Source organism: Bison bison, unplaced genomic scaffold, assembly GCF_000754665.1.
Source record: "Bison bison bison isolate TAMUID 2011002044 unplaced genomic scaffold, Bison_UMD1.0 scf7180017864040, whole genome shotgun sequence".
In the NCBI taxonomy this organism is placed as follows: domain Eukaryota; kingdom Metazoa; phylum Chordata; class Mammalia; order Artiodactyla; family Bovidae; genus Bison; species Bison bison.
In genome coordinates, this window is record NW_011494612.1 from 5477454 (window position 1) to 5490688 (window position 13235).

Here is a 13235-nt window from a genome sequence, read left to right on the forward strand (position 1 = left end):
AACAAATGAGTTAGAGAGGGAGTCTTAATGGGCCCTGGACTGAGGAATGCGATTTACTCAATCTTCTGTACTAGAAGTTGAGATTTAAAATTAAAGGAAAAAACAACTGGAAAAAAAATCCAGAGTTTCAAGAGAAAGAGCATATGAAAGTGTGTAGAGAGGAGTAGCACACAATGACATCTCACACCAATTTCAAACAAAAAGGCATCTATGATCCAGGGCTGGGCTGTTCTGGGCATAACAGCAGGTAATTAGCAGGGTGAGGGAAAGATAATTTAACCAGCCAATCAGGAACTTCCTGACTTTAAATTTTTCCATTTGCAGTCACATGAATGGACTTGGAAGGTATTATGGTAAGTGAAATAAATCAGACAACAAAGACAAATACTGTATTATCACTTAATGTGGAATCTAAAATATACAACAAACTAGTGAATAAAGCAAAAAAGAAGTAGACTCACAGATACAGAGAACAAACTAAGGGTTACCAGTGGGGAGGGTACGAAGGGGCAATAGGGATGGGGGATTTTAAAAAAAGGGGCTTATTATGGGATTATATGAAATCATGTATATGGAAATTTTGAAACTTGTAAAGCACTATAGAATTTAATTTATTGAATTTCATTCAATAAAAACATAAATTTTAAAAATCTTAGTATGATGGGAAGGAAATCCAAAAAAGAGGACATATATGTGTACATAGAGCTGATTCACTTTGTTGTAGAACCGAAACTAACACAATGCTGTAAAGCAGCTGTACTTCCATAAAAACTTAAAGAGAAAGTCTTAATGGGATAAGTGAAATGTGGGGGAAAAAATCTCTGATTTTGTCTTTCACCTGAGTGTCCCCTTCTCTTTATCTAGGGAATGCACTGTAATGCAAAAGTTCTTATGAATGAAGATTTGTAATGAAAAAGAGGCTCAGAAAATGTCTTTATGTTAAAAGACTTTTTAAAAGTACTGTTCCTGTTTTTGTTTCTCGTAAATCAGCAAATGTTTACCCACTGAGTTATCTGGTGCAATTCTAAACCCACCTTTTGACCTACTTACTGTCTAGAAAGTGAATAGCCAAATATCATTGGAAAAACTATTGAATTTTCTTAATCTTTCAAATGTGATTTTGATGATGTTTAAAGTTTCCATTATGACAGCTCAAACTGTATTTTAAAAAGTTATTGAGACTTTGTAAATATAAAGAGGAATTTAGAAATCTACTTCTTACCCCTCCATTCTAACATAAAACAACTCAATTCCTTATGTTCTCATCCTCTTTACAGATTGGCCTGATGAATCTCACATACCACGAGCAAAGAAAGCTTTCAAATCACTTTCCACATAACCTGAGCAATGTGCTACTCATTGTGACAAGCCCTATATGAAGTATGAAGAAAGAAGACCCTTGTCTTCAAAGAAATTACAAGCTTCTAGAATAAGAATTACTATATTATGAAAACAAATCCACAGGCCCATTCTAGGGGGCACTGTTGATGCCTCACCACACAGGCTGTCCCCCGACCTCTGAGGTCACCTGTGCTGCAGAGGGCAGGTCTCCACGCTGCGGCTTTGCCTCTGATGTGTTTCTCTCTGCCTCTCTACTCACTCTCTCGGACCCATGTGGAGAAGTAGAGATAGCTATTGCTCAGACATCTAATGTGTCTGGAGCTTAGAAGGGAGAGCAGGCCTGCAGGTGAGCAGAGAGATGGCAGGGAAGCCACTGGATCACCTGAGCACTGAGTGGAATGGGAAGAACAAGCCAGACCCTGAAGAAGTGAAACGGAGAGAGAGGAGCCCAGGATGAGTCTACAAATGTGAGCAGTCCCCTGGAAGCCAAAGAGAGCTTGCAAGACGCCTAGTAGAGATAAGGCTGAGGGTGTCCTTGTTGAAAAGGCCAGCGGGGTACAAAAATAGGCAAAACTAATCTCTGTTTAAAACCTGGGGAAAGTGGTCGCCTTTCAGGGAATAGGTAGTAATTGAAAGAGGAGGGGGCAAAAGGGGGGCTTCTGTTTCTTTCTCTTTCTGGGTGCTGCTGAGACTCGTGCATGAAGCTTGTGAGAAGGACTGGGAATGGCAGGGGACGCTGGGGCTCTGATACCTGCTCCAGGGTGCACACTTCTGTCTCCAGCTCAGACCTACATCGTACTGGCTCTAAAAACCTCATGTGCAGAAGAAGGAATCTTCTTTTCAAAGAGAGGAACACGGCTGATTTCACACTTTTAATTGCTTAATTAATGAATATTTACATTTTAAAAGTCAGTTAAGGGAATCGGCATCGAAAGCACTGACTGTGAGGCAGAGAATGGATACATGTGTCATTTCCAGGGCTTCACAGAAGGAAAATCCAGGGAGACTGAGTTTCTTGAGTTCACAATTCTCATTCTGAATACAAACCGTTAGGTCTATCCATCCTCATTGAACACTTTAGTTAAAAAACATTACCAACAGTGCTTCATATTGAGTGCTCAGCTGGGAGGAGATTGCATGAGTTGACAATAACTCTTTCAGAACCAAAACTCATATGACTTTTCATTCCTGAAAGAACTTGACCTTGTTACCATTATTCTATTATAGAATGCTGGCTCTGGGATAGGGAAGAGTTGAAGACCTTGTTCATGGAAGAGAATAAAACTCACTCAAATCTGTTTGGTTGAGGTATTCTAACTGGACATTCTCTGCTCTCTGGAGGAAGGATCAGTAAACATTTCTTAAGGATAGCAAGTAGTTTGGATTTGCAGATCATTCGGTCATGCGGCATGTAAACATGGCTGCATGGCTTGGACATGGCTGCAATCAAGTAAAACTTTATTTACGAAAACAGGAGGCCCAGTCTTAGTTTGCCAAAGCCCGTCATAAGGGTGAAGCTAGGTGCCTGAGTTCTGTCCAGAATACCTGAATGTTCTGCATGGGTGAATGTTCATCAATACGTATTTGGTTTTTGTGTCAGAGACATGTGCTCCAACTACGACTCTAGTATGAATTTTTAGAATGACTGAGGAAGAGTATCAGTAGTTTTGACCCAGACCATTTTATGTGATGAAGCCAAGTGGAATATACCTTAGGAGAACATGACGTTATATTTCCCAGGGTTGAGCAGAAGTAGGACAACATTCACTTAAGTGCATGTATCTAGAATGAAGTTAACAACTGAGTTGCTGGAGATAAAAAAGAATATTTAAGCCTACATTTTGGTTGGACGGCCATCCCAGTCTCTGACTTTAAAACGTAAAAGTTTAAAATGATTAGTGTGACAAATTTTCATTTTTTTAGATTAACTTTCTGTTTTTAAGTTAAAATTTAAAACTGATATAAAGGAAAAACTAAGATAACCTATAATAAATTCAGTCACAGCATTTTTGGTTCCTTTAATGAATCCTTCTAATCTGAAGTCAAACCTAGTAATATGTCACATGTGAATTAAATGCCATTAGGCATTTATGATGGTATCTGCCTCCCCTAAACATAAGGCAAATCCATTGATTCTTCACCTGCAACTTTTTGATAGATGGTGAATTCCTTTTCCAGTGAATTTCTAGATTCAAGAATTTCTTAAGGCCTATGCCTGGTAATTTGGCCACCTGATGCGAAGAACTGACTCATTTGAAAAGACCCTGATGCTGGGAAAAGGCTGAAGGCAGGAGAAGGGAACAACGAAGGATGAGATGGTTGGATGGCATCACCGACTCAATGGACATGAATTTGGGTAAACTCAGGGAGTTGGTGATGGACAGGGAGGCCTGGCATGCTGCAGTCCATGGGGTCACAAAGAGTCGGACACAACTCAGCGACTGAACTGAACTGATGCCTGGTAAAACTCATCTTAAACCTCCAAATTGTCAGTATTAATTGACCTCAGAGGATCTTCTAAGGGAATAAAATTATATTCCTAAGCACACTGAAAATCCCATAACATTTGCTCATTTCATAAAGAGAGAATACAGAGGGATGAGAAGACATGAAGAGTCCTCTTTAGCCCCTCTCCAGAGGGTGACAGGCATCTGGGAATGCTCACGTGCTACATCAGATCAGAAATGTTAAAAAGAACCATTACCTCTGTTAAAAAATAGTAATATTTTGTCAGTCACTTGAAAGTGTGAGTTAAACTGAAAATTTATTATAGAGGCCTCATGGTTTTTTTCTTTTTTCCCCAGAAAGCTCTTTCTTGTCCTCTAAAATGGTTTCCATAATAAGGAAGGGCTCTGGATGGGACCAGTGGAATAAGGAATAAGGAATGAGGAGAGGCAGAAAGAAGTGCAGGGTCTTCATAACCTGTTCTGCCTGTTATCAAAGATTTCCTGGCTTGCTGTTTTCATCTGGAAGACTGTTAATTCACAATATATTACATTTTCCCATTAATACATAAGAGATTAACTGCTTACATTTTTGATTACCTAGAGATAAAGTTTTTTTCCAAAGATGCTATTAAAATAAAATCATTGTTTTGTTTTACAATATGTCACTCAATTATCTAATGACCAGCTCTCCAAGCCCTTCTGTGATGCTTTACAGCTGAAAAAGAAGACAGTCCCATTGGAGGGTGAGTCACCGAGTGGACACTTGCTCCAGAGCACACGCCTGCGCCGGACCTGCTGTGCTGAGTGTCCTCCAATGACTAAGCTTGGCCAGCATGAATAGCTTTAATAGGCCATGACCACTTTCTACCTTTCACTTCTTATAATCACAGATTTTTTTTTCCCTTCTTGAAAGCAAAAATTATCACACAGATTATCAGGATCTCAGGTACAGTACTTAAAGGCTGTAATTACCTTTTGTAATTTCAAAAGATTATAGTCAATTTAAAATGTTGTACAGATTCATAATAGTTTTTCAAGATGCTAAATCCCTTGCATTTTAAAGTTTATATCAGACACTGCAATGTTAAAGTATTTGAACTTCTAGTAGGTAGTAATGGTGTCAGAGAATGATGGGTAATTAGGTCATGCATCTTGTGTCCACAGCCCATGCAATTTTTACAGAAGGTGCGCTATGTAAACTGCCACTGCAAAGCAAGGAACTGTGGCCCTGAATTTCCCATAAAATCTACCCAAATAAATCTTGTAGCCCTTCTCTTTGCAGATAAACATCTTGCCTTTGAGAAGATTGAGTAGAAAAGAACCTTGCTAACAGTTTCTTTAGCAATAGCAGGAAGATTTCTTGTCTGAGACTCCATAAGGTTTTTGTTTCATTAGCTCTCTCCTCCATCTCCTTTATTCATCCAACAAACGTGTACTGAGCACCTCCTATGAACCAGGCTCTGTTTCAAGCTTTGGAGATAACAATATGAATAAAACACAGGAAAGTCCCTGCCCCATGGAGCTTCCATTCTAGTTGAGGGAGATGGACAAGCGCATAAGTCCATAAGATCACAGGGTTCAAAATAGCTTAGAGACATCCTCTCTGAAATCTATTTATTGCATCTCCTCATTGTGGGGCAGTGATGAGTGAAAGGAGAGGCCAGCAGTGGACTGCAACAATGTCATTAGTCCTAATGGGTGAACTTCAGTGAGTCCATCAAATAACAAGGGTTGTTAGTCCATAACTAACAAGGGTCCATCAGCTAACAGTTTCCTCAGCTATAAAATGGGGAGAGGTTGTGTTATGTGCTTTTTTTTTTTTTTTTAAGAGAAAGGGCCCTTTCAAGAGCCAGTCTTTTGACTCTTCTACAATTAAAAGAACGTTTAAAAAGAAAATATAAGAAATCCTTAGGTATTCCACATACACTCAACACTTTAAATGCCAATCTAAACTTCATAAATAGCAAACGTCTTACTTGTGATGGCTATAGAATGAAGCCATTTTTTCATCTCCGGCCACCATAAAAGCATATTAATTTCCATTGTTGGTTACACAGTCTCACCTCATTTGTAAAACTCTCTTGTGGGTATGTAACACTGTCTCTTTCCTGCTAACTGACTATGCTGTTTCACTGGCTTTATGTTCCTATTTAAATCTTTTCCACTGGACCATCAGCTCTATGAAACAGGCATGGGTCCTCACTTCTTTGGACAAGATTCTGTCCGGGTAACCCATAAAGGTGTAATTATTGCACCCAGTGTAAGTGTGAAAGTGAAAGTGTTAGTTGCTCCGTCGTGTCCTACTCTTTGCGACCCTGTGGACTATAGTCTGCCAGGCTCCTCTGTCCATGGGATTCTCCAGGCAAGAACACTGGAGTGGGCTGCCATCCCCTTCTCTAGTGGATCTTCCGGACCCAGGCGTGGAACCCAGCTCTCACGCATTGCAGGCAGATTCTTTACTGTCTGAGTCACCAGGGAAGCACCATCTATACCATACTTTATGGCCTGTTGGGAACCCACATTAGTTCTTCAAGTTGTAAGAGTGGTTCTGCTTAATAAAACTAGAGCTATGGGGTATCAAAGGGTATGTTAACATCCAAAAAAGAGAAATGGATTTCCTGAACAATTCACAAATGAGGATAGTGTGAATTAATAAATAATCCTAACCTCTTTGGAACTCTAGTGGAATGTTAATGCTTATTTAGTAATACAAGAGATGGTACATGTATTTTACAATCAATTTTTCTTCTAGAAGGTAGCATAGCTAGAGAGCTATGTCAAATAAGGCTGGGCTCATACTCATTCACTTGGCATGAGTTATGAAGCCCCTGATTCTCTTGAAAGACAAGTTGTATTTGCTGGTTTTATTGTGAAATGTAGAAACTCCAATTTCAATCAATCCAGCAGCTAAGGATGGCAGGAAATTTTACAGGACTGTAAGAAATGTTCTTTCCTTATCTGAATCTAATTCCCACCAACATGTTGGTGATTTCTGAAGGCTGTATGCTCTGTCTTCGAGTTTTATGGGTTGCTGTGTAATCCAATATCCTACACATGTTTTCAAATCTGATCCAGTGAGCCCTATCATAAGAATACATCTTGTCAGTGGCTTTGGAGGTAAAGTGAAATCTCTGCTGTAATAACCATATTTAATTCCTTCCTGTTGCTCTGTCATGTCAAGATACATACTGTCAATATTATCAAAAGTACCTAACATGGGCTGCTGTATAGATTAAGGTCTGTCCTCCCTTTCAGTCACTGGAAAGGAAGAAGGACCACATCCTTGGTTGGGTGCACACCACAACTCCAGGACCAGATGGGCAGAGCATCCCATGGAACCTTCAAGAATCTCAGAGCAGCATCACAACATCTTCTAGCAATAAAAACTCTGTAAAACAGAGCCTGTATGGATTACAAGATGAAGGCAGTTCCAGCAAACAACAGCTGCATGTGTGAGGGTCAGAGGAGACTAAGGAGGTTCAGACAACTTTTGGCAATGTAGATCAGTTACAGATAAATTCTTGTTAGCAAAGAAAATGCACTTTGATATACACCATGGAATTGAAATATGTGTTGACGCTGTTGGGTATATGCTACCTAAGAACGCAGTCCCCTTTTCACAAGGAGAGGCACGAGGAATTATAAGGCCATGCCGATGTTCATCGCTCTTACATCAGTGTGACTGTAGCCCTTCCAAGTCAACCCGAAGTGTTGCAGTCCAAGGGGCGGATGTGTGCTGTGGGTCTGGCTTTGTCTGTTAGGTCTCCAGAAAGTCAGAATGTGACGTGTACTCTTCAGAGTGGAAGTCTCTGAGCTGCAAACAAGTATAATGCTTAAGTCCAAACCTCCATGGGCACCATGGCTTCCTTGGTTCCAACAGAAGGCAGTAGGTTTTCTTCAGACAAGAAATAAAAGGGGAATTGCACCAAGAACCCACGGATCTTTTTCAGTTCTTCCTCAGCTCTAATGGGATCCTCCTTTGCTAATATGGGCTTGCTTATAAAGTCTCTCAGCTGAATTAAATTGTGTACTTCATCATTGGGAAGGCACCGGAACACCTGATTAAAATGCAAATAGGAAACTGAGTGATAAGTTTAAAAGACAGCATATCCCCTTTATGGAAAATACTCATTCTGACAGACAAAACCTATGTTTTATGAAACATATATTAGTTTTATGTTACATCACAGACCTGATTGAAGGGTTGTTTCTTTTATTTGCTACAGAGAGTGCTAGATTTGTTTCCATTAAAAAAAAAAATCATAGAGGACTTCCCTGGTGGTTCAGTGGTTGAGACTCCGTGTTTCCATGCAGGGGGCATGGGTTCAATTCCTAGCTGAAGAAGTTCTATATACCATGCAGTATGAAAAAAAAAAAAAAAAAGATAGATCCTATATCTGATCTATGGGGGAGGGGTGCTTCCCAGGTGGCTCAGTGGTAAAGAATTGGTCTGCCAATGGTGGAGACCTGGGTTCAATCCCTGGGTGGAGAAGATCCCCTGGAGGACGGCATGGCAACCCACTCTCAGTATTCTTGCCTGGAGAATGCTATGAACAGAGAATCCTGGTGGGCTGCAGTCCATGGGGGTCACAAGAGTCAGACATGACTGAGTGACTGAGCACACACGCATGCATATCTAATCTGCATTATCCTGTGACTGACCACAGGATAATGTCAAGCTAGTGGTAAGGAGATTCATGAGTGATAGCCCACTTTAAGGTTAATTTTTTTGGATAATAATCATCCCTGAATTTCACTGGAGGTTCACATCTAAAAGAAAAATTGTATATTTTCTCTAACTTTTTATTTTGAAAAATGTTCATGTCAGTACCTGTACTTAAAGTTATCAGTTATACATGTATTTTGCTAATTGAAAATAAGTTTCACATAACACTTCACACCTGAATACCTCAGCATGCATTTCTTAAGTATGAGGACATGTGCCTACATATCCACAATACCATTCTCACGCCTCAGGAAATCAATTTCATGTCATTTAATACATGGTCCATATTCAGATCTGATTATTCCCCAAATGTCTTCTAGAGCTGTTTTTTCTCCCAATCCAGGATCCAAACTAGGCCGTGCCCTGCATTTTAAAAATACTCCACACACACGACCTATTTAATCATGGCCTTGAGTCCTCAGTATGAAATAGGTCTATGTAGATAGTTGTTGTTTCATTAGAAACATGAATTTTTGTGTTTATAGATGAATTTTCCATGCTGAAGGGAGTCTGGAAGTCAGAAGAAGAATGCCCTCTTATCCTGTTTATGATGGACACTCATATGATAGAGTCAATGGATCTCAGCTTGAACATTTTCTGTGATAGAAAGCTAGCTACTTCATGACATAACCTGGTCCAGGGGTGGGGGACTCTTAACTCTTGCACACCCTGTGTCATCACTAATGGATGGAACGTACTAGAAGAGCCATTTGGCTTCCCTAACAGATGAAGTTGGTTTTAAAACACCTTTCCAAAATTACAACTGTCCAAATGAGGAAGTTTCTCATTATTAATAAGCTTCATCATTAGAATGGATATAATCTACTATGTGCTAAATACATTTAACTGTCCAAATGAGGAAGTTTCTCATTATTAATAAGCTTCATCATTAGAATGGATATAATCTACTTGTACTAAATACATTTAACAGATTATTTTTTATCCTCATGACCACCTCATGAATATTCCCTCCAATTTATAAGAGAGGAAAGAAAGGAAGGCTCAGAACATGAAATTACTATACACATACTCATATGACCAGCAACTGTGTGAGCTGGGCTGAACCCAGGTCTGACTCATTTTTTGATCCCATCTGCTTTTTCTTTTGGAGAAGGCAATGGCACCCCACTCCAGTACTCTTGTCTGGAAAATCCCGTGGATGGAGGAGCCTGGTGGGCTGCAGTCCTTGGGGTCGCTAAGAGTCAGACACGACTGAGTGACTTCACTTTCACTTTTTCACTTTCATGCACTGGAGAAGGAAATGGCAACCCACTCCAGTGTTCTTGCCTGGAGAATCCCAGGGGCAGGAGAGCCTGGTGGGCTGACATCTATGGGGTCACACAGAGTTGGACACAACTGAAGTGACTTAGCAGCAGCAGCTTTTTCTTTTTATCACTAGACATGTACAAAGTCTAGGTAACCACTTGCTAAGGATGCTCATGATGGGATTCTGGAATCTGAGACCAGAATGCCACTCAAGTCTCTTCTAAACCATGATCCATGGCTCTTTTTGACTCTGTTTTCTTAATGTCTACAAAGAATTATTTGATTATAATTTGGAGGTATGTTGTGTTTTTACACTCGTTAAGAATACTCTGTACCAATAATATGCAGAAATAATGATATACTTTTGTGATGTGATTCAATTTAAAAAGGAGAAGGATATGAAAATCTCACCTTATCATAAATTGTAGCATTTCGAGCTGCTGTTGAAACCCACACCTCCTTGAAGAATTTATCACTCACTGGATCCTGAATGTCTTCACTCGGCTCAGAAAGATAGCCGAGAACAACTCTGAAATATAAATGTCCTCCTGAATGAGTAACTGAGACAAAAGCAGTTTGTTTGCAGGCACTGTTTCAAATGGTACAGTAATTCAGGCACTCAACCATACAAGCCTTTTTTTTTTTTTAAAAAAACAAAGGAAATCAAAAGAAGCCATTAAGACTAAGTGTGTGTCTAAGAGGGAAAAAGACAGCATGTACCCCAATGTTCACTGCAGCACTATTTACAATAGCTAGGACATGGAAGCAACCTAGATGCCCATCAACAGATGAAGGGATAAAGAAGCAACGGTACATATATACAATGGAATATTATTCAGCCATAAAAAGGAATGCGTTTGAGTCAGTTCTAATGTGGTAGATGAACCTAGAGCTTATTATATAGATTGGAGTAAGTCAGAAAGAGAGAAACAAATACTGTATACTGACACATATATATGGAATCTAAAAGATGGTACTAATGATCTTATTTGCAGGGCAGTAATGGAGATGACAACCCACTCCAGTACTCTTGCCTGGAAAATCCCATGGACGGAGGAGCCTGGTGGGCTGCAGTCCATGGGGTCGCTAAGAGTCGGACACGACTGAGTGACTTCACTTTCCCTTTTCACTATGGAGATGAAGACACAGAGAACAGATTGTGGACACAGTAGGGGAGGGAGAGCGTGGGATGAGTTGAGAGAGTAGGGTGGGATGAATTGAGGAAATATACACATTACCGTATGTAAAATAGATAGCCAGTGGGAATTTGCTGTATGACTCAAGGAACTCAAACCAGTGTTCTGTGACAATTTAGAGGTGTGGGAAGGGGTGAGAGGTGGGAGGGAGGTTCAAGAGGGAGACTACATATGTATACCTATGGTTGATTCATGTTGATATATAGCGGAAACCAACACAATATTGTAAAGCAATTATATTCCAATTAAAAATAAATAAATATACAAAAAAAGACTGTGTATCTTTATGAAAAAAAAAATCCTAAGTTGCAAAATAAAACAAAAAACCCCAAGTTGTTACAATGCTTGAAAGCTTTAACTGTTAGACAAGAAAGACCTTCATTTCATTCTAAGAGAGTCCTTGTAATTTGGACTAGGAGGGTGAGGACCTTGGAAGATAGGAGTGGTAGTCAAAGAATGTGCCAGCCAATATGCTGAGCCCTTTCCAAAAATGATCTTAGTAAATCCTCAACAGCCTATGAGGAAGTAACTATTAAAAAAAATTAAAAAATAATGAAAAGGGAACAACTATTATTATTTTCCTTTTACAGAAAAGGGAACTAGGCACAGAAAGTTTAAGTAACTCTTTCAAGGTCATACAGCTTAATAAGCTGTGGATCTGGGACTCCAACCTGGATCACCTAACTCCTAAACCTGTGCTCTTAACCAAGACCCAACCTTCTTACCCTCCTTTTTTCCTTCTAACCTTCCCTCTTCCCTCCCTTGGGCCAAGAACTATGCTGAACTCTGGGGTATAGAAATGAACACAAAAGACATGGAGCCTCTCTGGGTGGAGTTAAATTTGGTGGGTAAGATCAACACCAAATAAAGAATTACCCTCAGAAGGAATTGGTTGAAATGTGGTAAATAGCAGGTGTGCTTTAAGAGGATGAGACGGGAGTAGTCAGGGAGTCTTTTCCTCCCCACCCACCATCTTTCAGGATTCAGTACAAGGTTGCCTCTAAACAACTTCTTATGGCTCCTCCTTCTCCCATTTCCTATTTCTCTCGGTCAATCTTTCTTCCTATGTCCCCCACACTGTCTTCACACATGCTTTGTTTTTGTCAGAACACCTGCAATATTCATGCACTTTTTGCTTTTAACAGGCCCATCTCTCAGTTCTGGTGCATAAATTATTTGAGAGAACATGATTTAGTTAGTCTCATATCCCCAGAGTACCTGGCATAAAAGAAGACATGCAGTAGATTGTCTGAGTTGATCAAATATAAACAGAGGACTAGAAATAATAAGAAATTCTCAAGCAAAGCAAGACAAATTTCAGAGGTCATATTTGAAAATGGTAAGAGCTCTTGTACTTACATAAAGCCTGAGAGTTAAAAAGCACATCTATTTCACTCCTGTGAGGTTGATAGTGCATGATTCCCATTTTGCAAATGGGAAACAAAAGGTTGGAGACATCTTATTAGCAGAGCTAGAATCTAAGCTGAGTCCAAAGCCCTTTGCTCACATGCCTGGCAGGTTCACGGAATAAATACAAAGGCTTGTGCTATGCTGGAAACAGAAGTGGAGAAACAGGTCTCAGAAGGGTTTTGGCTTTTACACTGCATGAAACTGGGACGCACTGCAGGCACTGGAGCAAGGAGTGGCAGAATCTGACTGACATATTAAAAAAACAGCTGCTGTGTTGAGAATAGACCGTGCAGGATGAGGGCTGAAACATGGAGACCAGTTGGGAGTCACTGCAGTGATCTCGGTGGGAGATGATGGTGGCTTGAGCAGTGGAGAGGAAGGTGGGGAGATCAGGTTTCGCTGATGCAATGGACATAGAGTGTGACAAAAACAGGCATCAGGATGACTAAAAGGGCCTTGGCTTGAGCAACTAGATGAAGGTAGTTGCCATTAGCTGAGATGGGGAATTCTGTGGGTAGAGTCAGTTAGTGAGGGAAGACCAGGAATTCAACTTTGAACCTGTTGGGACATCTATTAAATATTCAAGTGGTGATACTAAGTAGGCAGTTGGATAAATGAATCTGGAGTTTGGGAGAGAAGGTTTGGCTGGAGATATAATTTTGAGAATTGTCCACATATGTATACTCATAAAGCCATGTGATTGAGTAGAGACAGAGAAGAGGACCTCAACAGTAGGGGAGAGAAGGAGTAGTCAGTGAGGCTGCAGAAAAGCCAGAGGGTGAGTAGCCTGGATCAAAACAGTGTTAAATTCTGATGAGAACCAACTGTTGGATTTAACAGGGTGGAGAT

At 40.1% G+C, this 13235-nt stretch overlaps 1 protein-coding gene across 7 annotated transcripts in view; it reads right to left on the reverse strand.

The window, feature by feature from the left end:
* Nucleotides 1-595: 595 nt before the first annotated feature.
* The window catches only part of PLD1 (phospholipase D1, phosphatidylcholine-specific), a 227294-nt gene continuing 214654 nt past the window's right edge, over nt 596-13235 (reverse strand). For all 7 annotated transcript variants that reach the window (XM_010835253.1, XM_010835254.1, XM_010835249.1 and 4 more), the window contains 2 exons: nt 10192-10309; nt 596-7846 (listed from right to left, as the gene is read on the reverse strand). In XM_010835253.1, the coding sequence (XP_010833555.1) occupies nt 7622-7846; nt 10192-10309 (343 nt within the window). In that variant the 3' untranslated portion in view covers nt 596-7621. The remainder of the gene's footprint in view (nt 7847-10191; nt 10310-13235) is intronic.